We start from the raw sequence: 14,528 nt of genomic DNA on the forward strand, positions 1-14,528 counted from the left end.
CTGGGCGACCTTGGGCTAGTCACAGCTCTCTTAGAGCTCTCTCAGCCCCACCTACCTCACAGGGTGTCTTTGTGGGGAGACGAAGGGCAGGAGATTGTAAGTTGGTTTAATTCGCCTTAAAAGGTAGAGAAAGTTGTTAGCCAAAATGTTCGGTTATGAATATTTATATGGGGAAATTAGCAAGTCAATAACCGGCAAGGGGCATAACCTCGGGATCTAACCTTTGTTTACGGGAGTCCGTTCCAAGATTCAAACAAGAGGCGGAAGCAATGGTTTCTTTTAAGAAGTTTACTCAAAAATATGTGCACAAGCAATCCAATAACACGTACACAACACACAATCAGAGGCTAGGAAATAAAGGTACGAAGAGACGTTCGCCAATGTGGCAGTTTTTCCTGTGAAGAGGGGTAATACTACACCTGGTCTAGTAGCGGAGATGTCCTGGGTTCTGTACGGTTAATAGAAAGGAGGGGGGACAGGGATTCCCGGGGCTCGACCAGCAAGTCGGGAGGGTATATTGGCTGGGCTGCGCTAAACCCACACCAACAGAGTGACGGCAAGTATGAGAAGGATATCTTATGGCTGAAAACTACCTCAGTTATACTCTTTTTGGGTTGGGGGATGATGGGCTTACCCCCTCGTGGTTCCCATGGCTAACAAAGGTAGACAATAGCATTAACAATCGGCTACTGGGGTGGGGCGACGGGCTAACTAGAACCTATGGGCTTTGCGCAATTCCGGGAGGTCCGGGAGACAACCGTTGATGGGTTTATTGAGTTGACACAAAGGTGCAAACAGCTGCGTCCGGAGTGAATCACTTCCTAGTTCCCTGAGGTGCGGTCTCTTTGGTGCTGATACCTCAGGGCTTCCGATGGGTTGTTAGTCATGCAGATGGAGGGGGGAGGGGCTGGCTACGTGCCCTTGCGAAATGGCATCTAATTTACTTCAGAGGGGTCACCTTGCCCTTGGATCCTTGGTGCCTGTCTCGTGGGATGATGCATGCGTCCTTCCCTTTGCGTCTAGGGCGTGCCGCATGTCTGGAACGGTGGCGACACATGTTGTTGTGGTGGCCAGGTAACACAGTTCAGGAGAGGGGCACTGCCAGGCTTCAAAGTCGGCATATAAAACCTTCTTCTACTTCTTCTCTTTTTAGGAATGGCAAAGTCAGGAGCATCTTCTTCCAGTACTAGCAGACTTGTATTTTAGAATTCATGTCCACATTTCAGATGAGGGATAGACAAGTATCAGTGCTGGGACTCAAAAGGAACCCTGATCACTAGGCTTCCATTTTTTGCGTCTTGGCTTCTCAGGCAGAGGGAGTGAGCCGCTTTGTGATATAAAGCAATGGCCAGGGCCTTTATCGCTGTTCCTGTTGGGGAGGAGGTGGCTGAAGAGCTATTTGCTGGCCAGTTTTTTTTTTAATTGCTGCTCAGCTCAAAATATGATTCCTGTTAAGAATTAGTATGTACCAGGGGCATAGAGCACCAACCGGTCCTCAAACATTTGAACCACAGGCATTCCTGCAGGCGTTTGTAAGAACTTCAGTTGTAATATGGCCTATGTTTTGTAGCGTGTGCGTGCTTGAATTAAGTGGGTCTACAGCATTTTCACTTCTGTATTTAATTATCGTTCTGTATCTATCTTCTTTTACGTCTCTTATGGTGCAATCCTATGCAGAGTTGCTGTAGTCTAAGCCCACTGAAATGAACCACTACACCATGAGAGCCAGCGTGGTGTAGTGGTTAAGAACAGTGGTTTGGAGCTGTGGAGTCTGATCTGGAGTATCGAGTTTGATTCCCCACTCCTCCACATGACCAGCGGAAGATAATCTGGTTTAATTCTCCTTAAAAGGTAGAGAAAATTGTTAGCCAAAATGTTCAGTTATGAATATTTATATGGGGAAATTAGCAAATCAATAACCGGCAAGGGGCATAACCTCGGGATCTAACCTTTGTTTCCCCACTCCTACACACGAAGCCAACTGGGTGACCTTCGGCAAGTCATTCTCTCTCAGCCTCACCTACCTCACAGGGTGTCTGTTGTGGGGAGGGGAAGGGGAGGTGATTGTAAGCCGGTTTAATTCTCCTTTAAGTGGCAGAGAAAGTCAGCATATAAAAACCAACTCTTCTTCTTCTTCTTCTTCCACATGAAGACATGAAGCTGCCTTATATTGAATCAGACCCTTGGTCCATCAAAGTCAGTATTGTCTACTCAGACCTGCAGTGGCTCTCCAGGATCTCAGGCAGGGGTCTTTCACATCACCTACTTGCCTGGTCCCTTTAACTGGAGATGCCGGGGATTGAACCTGGGACCTTCTGCATGCCAAGCAGAGGCTCTGCCACTGAGCCACAGCCCTTTCCCGTCAAAGTCAGTATTGTCTACTCAGACCGGCAGCGGCTCTCCAGGGTCTCAGGCAGGGGTCTTTTACATCACCTACTTGACTAGTCCCTTTAACTGGAGATGCCGAGGATTGAACCTGAGACCTTCTGCATGCCAAGCAGATTCTCTACCCCTGAGTCACAGCCCCTCCCCTAGACTGCTTAGACTGGAGTAACTCTTCAAGATTGCACTATTAGTCTCCCAGTTCAACTGCCTCTTCTGCTAACTCCAGTTTATCACACTAGGTTGTCTATTAACCCCTCTTACTGCATAGCAAGTTTGTTCCTTTGTGTGCTGTTTGATGGTCTCCAGACTGCACTGATAGCTTCGCCATAGACTCCCCCCCGGCCCCATGGGTCTCCTTTCACTAGTTTATCTTCAGATCTGCAAGCTTCTTATTATATTCTTTTAGAGTGGAGGACCAGAAGCCAGTTTCCTAGATGGAAGGCGTTACCTTAAAGGTGACATTTTAAACGTGAATAACCCAAGACTCTGGACCGAGTCTTCCTCAAATGCATTACGGCATTAACTTGCATTTTGTTGTGATGAGTACATTGTGCACAGTGGATGTTGTCTGAGACCAAGCTAGAAGAACATGGCGAAAGACTTCACTTGCTGTTTCTTCTCTAAAAATGATAACATTAACTAAACGAAAAACAAGATCTGTGTTGATATAGTTGCCATTGCTTATATCACATCAGTGGAATTCGTTTTGTCTTATTAGAGGACCTGGAGAATGCAAGTTCCCACACAGGTATACCAGCTGGCCAGAGAGGTGAGTCTGCTTGATTGAGCTATAAGCCAGAACAGGGAACACATTCCTGGCTGTGTCGGGGTACTCTTTTCAGCATTCAGGAATTAACTCTGCTCTGGTTAGACCTCACCTAGAGTACTGTGTTCAGTTTTGTGCACCACAATTTAAGAAAGCTGTAGACAAGCTGGAACGTGTCCAGAGGAGGGCACCAAAGATGGTGAGGGGTCTGGAGACCAAGTCCTATGAGGAAAGGTTGAAGGAGCTGGGTATGTTTAGCCTGAAGAGGAGAAGACTGAGAGGGGATATGATAACCATCTTCAAGTACTTGAGGGGCTGTCATATAGAGGATGGTGCCGTGTTGTTTTCTGCTGCCCCAGAAGGTTGGACAAGAACCAACGGGTTGAAATTAAATCAAAAGAGTTTCTGTATAGACATTCGAAAGAATTTTCTAACACAGTGGTTCCTCAGTGGAACAGGCTTCCTCGGGAGGTGATAAGTTCTCCTTCCCTGGAGATTTTTAAGCAAAGGCTAGATGGCCATCTGTCAGCAATGCTGATTCTATTACATTAGGCAGATTACGAGAAGGAGGGCACCTTGGCCATCTTCTGGGCCTGGAGTAGGGGTCACTGGGGGTGTGGGGGGAGGTAGTTGTGAATTTCCTGCATTATGCAGGGGGTTGGACTAGATGACCCTGGTGGTCCCTTCCAACTCTATGATTCTATGATTCTAACATACCAGCTGCCTTGGGACGCATGCTCTGAAGTGGCTTATTGATCTCTTTGGAGTATGTTCACCCAAATATATCTCCTTACGCCAAGGATGGGATTGGAAACGGCAGAGTGTCCTACTTTGCCACTGTGTTTTCTGGAAGGATTTTCAACAACAGAACTCATCCTTCAGTTCTTGAATCAGCTTTAGTGTTCGTTTTGCATTCCTCTGGGTGTTTTTTTTTTTTTTTACAGAGGAGGAAAAGCTAACAGTCAGTTACTAGATGGATGTTGCATGCTATTGTGGTTAATCTTGATATCAGTTTTGATGCCTGCCTGAGAACATTCAGTAATCTGATTTCACCGTGAGAGTAACTGCATTGAAGAAGAGGTGGGGCTTCCATAGCAAAAACCGTTTATTTATCTATGGCTCCTCTGGTCAAAGGAAGGGCTGGAACCGTCAGCTGAATCTCAGCAGAGCTGAACCCAACGGCCGAACCCATGGCATGGTGAACTGGTCCGATAGCTCATAAGATCAGGCTTAAAACTATCTGAATGGCAGTGTGTGAGGGCATGCCTGGTGCAAGGACCCAATGCACGTCGAGGAGCTGCATAATGCCTTAGCCCTGGGCTTGGGACAGAACTCTTAAGAATTAAGTACCCTAAGGTCAAGAACAGACCTACGTGAGGGCCAAAACTAAGTGCAAATGATCTGGAATTATATATAATGAATTTATTATAGACAAAAATCAGCCACTTGTATTCAGCCCTCCTATAGTCTCTATATTTCTGTTGTAAATATGAACATAAAACACAATTGTTTGATGTTTCTATAAGCAACACCATCAGATCCATAGAACATATCTGCATATCATTTGCACTTCGTTTTGGCCCTCATGTAGGTTTGTTCTTGACCTTAGGGTACTTAATTCTGGAGTTTTTAGGGTCCAGCTCGCCCCCACTTTCGTTGTTGGCACAGAACCCTTAACGCCATATCCCCTGCCCTGCCCCACTGCCGCCATTGGGGCAGCCTTTTGGCAGTTGTTTTCAACATAAATGGGATTTTAACTATATGTGGGGTGGAGCAGAATATTCCTTTGTCAGAGTTGCTCTAAGCTGATCCTTCATTAAGCAGGGGGCTGGACAGCCCCTTCCAACACATGAACACATGAAGCTGCCTTGTACTGAATCAGATCCTTGGTCCATCAAAGTCAGTATTATCTACTCAGGCAGGCAGTGGCTCTCCAGGGTCTCAGGCAGGGGTCTTTCACACCACCTACTTGCCTAGTCCCTTTAACTGGAGATGCTGGGGATTGAGCCTGGGACCTTCTGCATGCCAAGCAGATGCTCTACCCCTGAGCCACAGCCCCTCCCCATCAAAGTCAGTATTGTCTACTCAGACCAGCAGTGGCTCTCCAGGGTCTCAGGCAGGGGTCTTTCACACCACCTATTTGCCTAGTCCCTTTAACTGGAGATGCCGGGGATTGAATTTGGGACCTTCTGTATGCCAAGCAGAACTCTATGGTTCTGTGATTCCTGTTGCATTTGCCAAGCGGCAATGACATGTCAACTCCCACGGCAACACTGCGCTGGACTCCACGGAGGTTGGTTTCTTGGATGTCGTGGCGCTCTGTAAGTCCAGAGCAGATGATTTCATAACGTGTGGATTAGCTCAACACGTGGCTAGCTGAACTGATAATTGGGACAGCTTCAGCCAGGGGCCTGGTCAGTGGACACCCCAGATGACTTTCCATAGGGATTGGTGAGACCACCAGCAGTGGTCCAGCTCTTCGGCGGTCACTTGGAAATCTATGAAATGACACCTTCACATTGGGCCAGTGCATGCTGCCGCCGTGAACTGCCAGTGGCCCTTCTTTGAGCCTCCTTCAAGGCAAATCGTAGCACCAAATGTATGCATCCCAAAAAGAAGGTTGGACCAGAACCAACAGGTTGAAATTAAATCTAAAGTGTTTCTGTCTAGATATTAGGAAGAATTTTATAACAGTTTGAGCGATTCCTCAGTGGAACAGGCTTCCTCGGGAGGTGGCAAGCACTCCTTCCCTGGAGGTTTTTAAGCAGAGACTAGATGGCCACCTGTCAGCAATGCTGATTCTATGACCTTAGGCAGTTCATGAGAGGGAGGGCACCTTGGCCATCTTCTGGGCATGGAGTAGGGGTCACTGAGGGTTGGTTGTGGGAGAGGTAGTTGTGAGTTTCCTGCATTGTGCAGAGGGTTGGACTAGATGACCCTGGTGGTCCCTTCCAACTCTATGACTATGCTTCTATGAGATGCTTCCGTGTGATCTGCACCAGCAGACCAACACTCCTATAGCTAATTGTGAACTTAAGCATATCCTGAGAGGGAGGGCAGGAAGGGTTGCGTCAGCGCTCGCCTCTTGTGGCCCTTTCTTACATGCCCAGGGTAGTGCCGATCGCCACTTGGGGGTCAGGAAGCAATTTTCCTCCATGCCAGATCTGCCAGGGATCCTGGAGGGTTTTTTCCCCATCTTCTGAGCATGGAGTAGGGGTCACTGGGGTGTTGTGGGGGAGGTAGTTGTGAATTTACTGCATTGTGCAGAGGGCTGGACTTAGATGACCCTGGTGGTCCCTTCCAACCCTAAGATTTTATGATTCTAGCTAGTTGAAGGGCCCATTTGAATGTCAGAATGAGGGCAGTGCCTAAAAATTCAGCAGGTTTATAAACGGGCAGGTTCAACTTGTGTAGCATGCTCTTGCCATTGTCCAACAGAAGCCTCTGCATTTCTTCTCTACACACATTCCGGACATTGCTGTGAGCCACTAGGTTTGCCAGAATTCACAGAATCATTGGAGTTGGCCTGAGCCTCTCTGAAAGCATTGCCAAGACTATACAAAAAAATGGCTCTGGGTAGCCCCCGGTGCCTACACGACCCTGCCAATGTCTGTGGAATGTGATAAGACTCAGTCGCTCTCTCCCAGTAAGATTGGAGTCCAGTAGTATCTTAAAAACCAACAAGATTTCCCAGGGTATAAGCTTTCGAGGGTCATAGGAACATAAGAAAGGCCATGCTGGATCAGACCAAGGTCCATCAAGTCCAGCAGTCTGTTCACACAGCGGCCAACCAGGTGCCTCTAGGAAGCCCACAAACAAGACAACTGCAGCAGCATTGTCCTGCCTGTGTTCCACAGCACCTAATATAATAGGCATGCTCCTCTGATCCTGCAGAGAATAGGTATGAATCATGACTAGCCATTTTGACTAGTAGCCATGAATACCCCTCTCTTCCATGAACATGTCCACTCCCCTCTTCAAGCCTTCCAAGTTGGCAGCCATCACCGCATCCTGGGGCAGGGAGTTCCATAGTTTAACTATGCATTGTGTGAAGAAATACTTCATGTGCTCATCATGACAAAGGGAGATGTGGCTCAGTGGTAGAGCATCTTGCTTGGGACACCGAAGGTCCCAGGTTCGATCCCCAGCATCTCCAGTTTAAAAGATGAGGTAGTAAGTGACATGAAAGAACCTGGATAGCCACATCCAGTCTGAGTAGTCAGTACTGATTTTGATGAACCAAGGGTCTGATTCAGTAGAAGGCAGCTTCATGTGACTCTCTAAAGCTTATACCCTGGGAAATCTTGTTAGTCTCTAAGGTGCTGCTGGACTCGAATCTTGCTTTTCTACTGCCGATCAGTACAGCTACCCTCCTGAAACTACCTTTGTCCAGTAGTAAGCTTCCCTACAACCATGCTACCTAGACAATACTCAGCTGTGACCCCACTGGTAAGGTCCCACCAGCTGGACAAAACACTGTACTAAATCTGAGTTACACTTTTCTTTGGAAGCCATGGGAGAGTCATTTGCTCTTGGATGCAGATAATTGGTACGTCGGAAGGATCACTTCACTGGGCTAAGGGACATCATCCATATACTTTCCTTTGTTTTTTCTTTTCTTTTTGTTTTTTTCTGTCTGTGTTTTCAGCAACGTCAGTTGATTACAGTTCCTTTGCAGACAGATGCAACAGCTGGATAGAATTCATTAAACTGAAAGCTCACACCATAAGGCGTGGATCAATTAAGACAAGTAGGCGGCCATTTCTACCACATTCTGATCACTGGAGGCGTAGTTCTGATATCTCAGTGGCAAAGGGTGGAGCTTCCTACCAAGTAGTGGCGTTGCAAAAAAAATCAGTGTCCGAGTGTGAAAGCTGCAGACACCGAGCATCTGTTTAAGGAAAAACAAGACAAAAAACGCTGGTCTGATTTTGGAGCACGTTACACTGTGTTCCAAAAGCAAATTGCCAGTTAAGGTAAAGGTGCTAAATAGGCTTGTGAATTGTGCAGTAAAAAGGTATACATACCCTTGTCTGGCAGAAAGCGTATGTATATAACGGATGAAATTATTCAGCACGTGCAGGGATCCCCCCTGCGTGACATTCGAGGTAGCAATCACTGAATTAGAAAGCAGTGTAGTTTTGTTCGTTTGCTTGCTTTTAAGTAAGATCAATGGCTGCAGGTCTGACCATTTTGCTTTAGTTAACTCGCAGTGAAGATTTATCTGGGAGCTGACAACCATGAAGAAATTGTCCAAATTTTGAAAAAAATAATGATAATAATACCGGACTGGAGAAACGTGTCAACTTTCACACTCTTTGCCGTAGTCTCTTGTTTCCCATAGCAGAAATTTATATCAAATCATGGTACCTTTCCTCCCCACTTCTCACCCCCACCCCCACCCCCACACACCTCCCTTATCTTCGTTTGATAACTGATCATTGTATGTGCAGCCACTGGCCTCAATGTTTTCTTTTGCAGGAATGCCACTCTTCTTCCAAAATAAATCCCCATTCAAGCTTTTTGTCTCTCGTTTGCATGTGCTGCATGACTATTTCCTTTCTTTGGCTGAGCATCACAGGCAGCTGAATGTTGTCACCAAGCTATGTGGAAACTACGCTGACAGGCTACTCTGTGGGAGTGAACCTAGTTTTCCCCGGGCCTCGTCCGTTTATTCTTTTTCTCTTCTGCAATTTTGTAGCTGTTTCGCTCGACAAGCCAAGTCCGCTGGCCGAGGGGCAGTCGCGTCACCGCTCTGGGGCGTCAGGCATGAATTCCACCGTGCCCGTGGTCAAGATGACACCTCTGTCTTTTATGCCCGGGGCAAAAATAACCAAGTATCTTGGGATAATCAACATGTTTTTTATACGAGAAACCACTTCTTTGAGGGAGGTGAGCTGCAGTGTTTGTGTTTTTACAATCAATAACTCTGTGGATTTGGGGAGGCTGGGGGACGTAGATAAAGAGGTTCGGAATTAGCAGGGAAAACCAGGGCTGTACATCTTCCTCAAATGAGAGTCATTCTAAACTGTTCCAGCTGCACAGACCTTTATTGTGGGTGTGGTCAAAAACTCCGTTTTGTGTGCTTTAATCTTAGAGCTGCAGACTCTAACCTGGAGAAACCGGGTTCGGTTCCCCTCTCCTCCCCATGAAGCCTGCTGGGTGACCTTGGACCAGTTACAGTTCTCTCCGAACTCTCTCAGCCCACGCAGAGGCAGGCAATGGCAAACCACCACCAAACGTCTCTTGCCTTGAAAACCCTACTGAGTCACCATAAGTCCACTACGACCTGACAGCATGCACACAAGCTTATACAATTCCTCCATCTCCTTTTAGATGGCACAGTGGTGGCATGTTTTTAACCACATTTAACCCTCCCGTGTTTTTGGAGGGTAATACATTTTCAGCTGACAGGAAGAAAGTAGACTCCTTTGAAATGTGGTTACGGATACCCGTGGACTACCAAAAAAACAAATCAGTGGGTTATAGATCAAATCAAGCCTGAACAGACCCTAGAAACTAAAATGGCTAAACTGAGACTATTGTATTTTGGTAACATGAGAAGGCAAGAGTCACTAGAAAAGACAGTCATGCTAGGAAAAGTTGAGGGCAGCAGGAAAAAAGGAAGACCCAACAAGAGAGGGATTGACTCAATAAAGGAAGCCACAGCCCTCAATTTGCAAGACCTGAGCAAGGCTGTCAAAGATAAGGACATTTTGGAGGACATTGATTCATAGGGTCGCCATGAGTCGGAAGCGACTTGACAGCACTTAACACACACACACAAATTTTTCAAAGGTACAAAAATAAGTAACACTTTTCTCCCTGACCACTTCCATGTTTTATCTGTTCTTCAGTAAAGGGATTGATTCTTCCATTGTGTTTTTGGTTGATTTGAGGGTTTCATTAAGGGAATATTTAAGGTTAAGAAGATCTCACCTAAAGTCAACGAGGGCAGATTTAATACTTGGGACGCTTGAACTATGCATTCCTGTGCTGAGTTACTCCAGTGTAAGCCCATTGATTTCTAAACTTGGACTGGGGTAACTCTGCATAGGATCCCACTGTGACTTTTCTTGCGTATCCTGTACACTCTGGTAGGCCTGAAATCCAGAAAAGGAAAGCTGACTTTTCTGTTGAATTTTAGAAATAAGGAAGCAGCTCATTCTTGACCTGCTGATTTAGGAAAGCCTCACCTTGCCTAGTTACCTTGTTAGGTGAAGAATAAGCAGCTCTGATTGCTGTTCTATTCTTGTTTCATTTCCATGGTATTTCATATTTTGTAGAAACATGTATGACCGCTAAGACTTCCATTTATCATTCAACTATAACATAGATGAAGTGGACAATACTTTTTTTTAATAAAAATTAAGAATCAGAAGAAGAAAAGCGTCAGCAGTTGTGGGCCCCTGTCTCTTCAGCTGATCAGCCCAGCCATAGTCCTTTGTGTCGCAAGTTCTTTCTTTTATCCCTTAGAAGCTCCTTGATCCATTGATCTTGAGCAGCGTAATTTTAGATCTAATGTTTGAGGGATATAAGGACTGAAATAAATCTTGCCACTGACAATGTAGCCTTGGGATCCCTGTCACTTAATTAAAAAAGCCATTATGTCAGACACAGAGGCATTAGATTTATATGTTAAAAGGGGAAAGATGTAACGTGATCTAAGTTCCTCATAAAAGCAGCATTCCAAAAGGGCATGGGCTAATGAACCAGTAGAGCCAGAAGAGCAAGGACAGGTCCTGTCATTACAGTTTCTTTAGAATGATTTAGAATGAATGGCTTAAAAATCGGGAGCTTATCTGAGGCGTGCTTCCTCCTTCCCCCGACCGGAACCCCAGGTCCTGTCTGGGTATGGTATGTTCAAAATTCTGCCTTGCATGACCAATGTGGCAAGTTCTAGCAGTCTTAAAAGTTGGCTGTTGTACCGGGAGTGTTGTTGTGGCCTTTAACAGCCAAGGGTGTCATGCAGTCTGTTCATTTTACCGTCCCGACTACCCGCTGTGGTTTTGAAGTGCTCGCGTTGCCAGTAAATCAGGCTCCATTTATTTGGAGGCTGAATTAAAAGCTCTCGCACACAAGGCGCACGAGGACGTTTATTGCGTTGACTTAAAGTCATAGCAGACAGCGGACACAGAATCATAAACAGTGCAACACAGTTCCATTGCTGGCTGTAGTATAAAATTCACAGCCGTAATGACGAAGATTAATTCTGTAATAGTTTCCATAATAATAAATTACACCATGACAAAAATCACTTATCATAATAACACTATTCATCAGTAGGACTTGCATCAAGAGATCTTAACAATGCTTAGAGGGCTGTTTAGTAGGCCTCGTCTTATCGGCATAGGCTTTAAAAGGGATTCGACAGATTCATGGAGGAGAGGTCCATCAATAGCTACTAGCCATGGTGACTAAAGGGAACCTCCACACTCAGAGGCAGCAAACCTCTGAATACCACTGCCAGGAAGCAGGGTCAGGGGAAGGCCTCGGCCTCTGTGTCCTATTTTTGGCCCTCCAGAGGAACTGGTTGGCCACTGTGTGAGACAGGATGCTGGAGGAGAAGAAGAAGAGTTGGCTTTTATTTGCTGACTTTCTCTACCACTTAAGGAAGAATCAAACCGTCTTACAATCACCTTCCCTTCCCCTCCCCATGACAGACACCCTGTGAGGTAGGTGAGGCTGAGAGAGTTCGGAGAGAACTGTGACTGGCCCAAGGTCACCCAACCGGCTTCATGCGGAGGAGCAGGGAAACTGACCCAGTTCTCCAGAATAGAGTCTGTTGCTCACGTTGAGGAGCGGGCGATCAAACCCGGTTCACCGGATTCGAGTCCGCTGCTCCAAACCACCCCTCTTAACCACTACACCACCGATCTGATCCAGCAGGGCTCTTCTTACATTTGTCAGAGAGGCAAGGCAGATCTTTTGCAGCAAGTACTGCTGAGCCGCCACTTCAACAGAATTTATGTTGAAGCTAGAGAAGAGTTTTTTTAAAAAGGGCAATCGATGGCTTTTCTGGAGCGTGTTTGCTAAACTCCTTTTCTACCTGTGTATTTTTTATAGGAGGGTGGAGTGAGCGGCTTCTTGCACGCATTCATCGCTGAAGTGTTTGCAATGGTGCGGGCCCACGTGGCGGCTCTCGGGGGGAACGCCGTGGTCTCCTACATCATGAAACAGTGTGTCTTTATGGAGAACCCAAACAAAAACCAGGTAACTGGCACTTGGAAGCACGTGACCTGTTCATGCAGAAAGAAGCGGGGGATGGAAAAGCCAGCTTCCGTTTGCAGCTTTTTGGCGCCTGGGCAGAAGTTCTGCTCGCTAATCTCACCCTACATGCAGTGCCAGGAGGCAGCATCAGGGGAAGGCCTCGGCCTCTATGCCCTGTCAGTGGTTCTCCAGAGGAACTGGTTGGCCACTGTGTGAGATAGGATGCTGGACTAGATGGGCCACTGGTCCGATCCAGCAGGGCTCTTCTTATGTTCTTAGGAAGCTGGACTAGATGGGCTTCTGGTCTAATCCAGCAGGGCTCTTCTGATGTTCTTAGGATGCTGGACTAGATGGACCTCTGGTCTGATCCAGCAGGGCTCTTCTGATGTTGTTAGGATGCTGGACTAGATAGGCCACTGATCTGATCCAGCAGGGCTCTTCTTATGTTCTTTGGATGCTGGACTAGGTGGACCACTGGTCTGATCCAGCAGGGTCCGTCTTATGTTCTTAGGATGTTGGACTAGATGGACCTCTGGTCTGATCCAGCAGGGCTCTTCTTGTGTTCTTAGATCACAATGGGTAGTCATGTTAGTCTATCTATAGCAGTAGAAAAGAGCAAGAGTCCTGTAGCACCTTAAATACTAAATTTCTATTAGGGTATGAGCTTTCATGAGTCACAGCTCACTTCTTCAAATACAGCTAGAATCTGAAGAAGTGAGCTGTGACTCATGAACCTCATACCCTACCAGAAATTTGGTTAGTCTTTAAGGTGCTACTGGACTCTTGCTCTTTTCTTATGTTCTTAGTAACTGCTTTTTTTAAAAAAAGGATTGCATATACAACAAATTAGTACTCATCCAGTGCTTTTAAAGTGTGTGGCAAAAGAGAGAAGCTTATTTCTACTTAGGAGCTCATAGAAGACCAATAAAAACATAGAGGGCAAACTCAGGTGGGCCCAAAAACATACATTCCATTTAAAAGTCACTCCACACCATCAGTTCAATCTATTAGTGGAGGGGGGGGGTTATTTATTTACTTCATTTATTCCCCACCTTTCTCCCCAATGGGGACTGAAAGCTTCTTACATTGTTCTCATCTTCTCCATTTTTTATCCTCACAACATCCCTGTGAGGTAGGTCAGGCTAAAGGGTGGGCTAGAGGGAGGGGCTGTGGCTCAGTGGTAGAGCATCTGCTTGGCGTGCAGAAGGTCCCCGGTTCAATCCCCAGCATCTCCAGCTAAAGAGATTAGGCAAAGTAGGTGATGGGAAAGACCTCTGCCTGAGACCATGGAGAGCTGCTGCCAGTCTGAGCAGACAATACTGACTTTGATGGACCAAGGGTCTGATTCAGTGTAAGGCAGCTTCACGTGTTCAAGGTTACCCAGCAAGCTTCCATGGCAGAGCTGGGATTGAGGCCCAGGTCTCTCCCAACCAAATCAGACACTCTAACCACTACACCACACTGACTCAGTTTAGCCTTTCCCCCTGCCTTTCTGTTATCTATTAAATATTTCTGGCATGAATAGGACAATACAAAGAGAGATAGGCCTTTTCTGGTCGCAAGGAGGCACAAGGAAGTGCCCAAGTGCCCTCAGCTTCTTTAGGCTGCATGTAAATGATGAGACTAAAAATGTCAGTTTCAAAAAACAACAACGGCCAGTTTTGTAACCGGGTGTGGTATCTTTGTTCCTGCAGGCGCAGTGCCTGATCAACGTAAGCGGAGACGCAGTCATCTTTGTGCGTGAATCTGAATTAGATGTGCCAACCCAGCTTCCTGCGGCTGGTGGTCACCCCGCGAGCGCCAGAGGAGATGTCACGACATGAAGGAACGAAGCGGCTTCATCGCGCCTCGAGATCTCTTCAAAGCACCACGGCTTTGACTCATTCCCTCTCGGTCAGCGACGCTCCAAACATGAAGGACAGCTTACATTTTGAGGCCATCAGTTAACATCGTCCATCCAAATGCACAGAGGGAAGTCCAAAGCACCCTCTCAGGATTCCCCGTGCAGCTAATGTTCTTGGAATCGAGGCCACCAGTCTGCTGCCATAGGGCCAGGCCAAACTCCTAAGCACTATCAAAACCCTCAGATTGGGGAGGGCGGGAGGGTTTATAATGCAACTGGAATCTTAACTGAGAACTCTCTCTCTCTGCCTTCTGGTGGAGGGAG

At 46.6% G+C, this 14,528-nt stretch overlaps 1 protein-coding gene across 1 annotated transcript in view; it reads left to right on the forward strand.

Moving 5' to 3' along the window:
- Positions 1–14,184, forward strand: part of C2CD5 (C2 calcium dependent domain containing 5) — a 113,156-nt gene extending 98,972 nt beyond the window's left edge. The window contains exons 22-26 of the mRNA XM_056846609.1: positions 3,104–3,154; positions 7,800–7,901; positions 8,853–9,043; positions 12,218–12,364; positions 14,056–14,184. Coding sequence (XP_056702587.1) covers positions 3,104–3,154; positions 7,800–7,901; positions 8,853–9,043; positions 12,218–12,364; positions 14,056–14,184 — 620 coding nt within the window. The remainder of the gene's footprint in view (positions 1–3,103; positions 3,155–7,799; positions 7,902–8,852; positions 9,044–12,217; positions 12,365–14,055) is intronic.
- The last annotated feature ends 344 nt before the right edge of the window (positions 14,185–14,528 follow it).

The sequence above is a fragment of the Euleptes europaea genome, chromosome 3, assembly GCF_029931775.1.
Source record: "Euleptes europaea isolate rEulEur1 chromosome 3, rEulEur1.hap1, whole genome shotgun sequence".
Lineage (NCBI taxonomy): Eukaryota > Metazoa > Chordata > Lepidosauria > Squamata > Sphaerodactylidae > Euleptes > Euleptes europaea.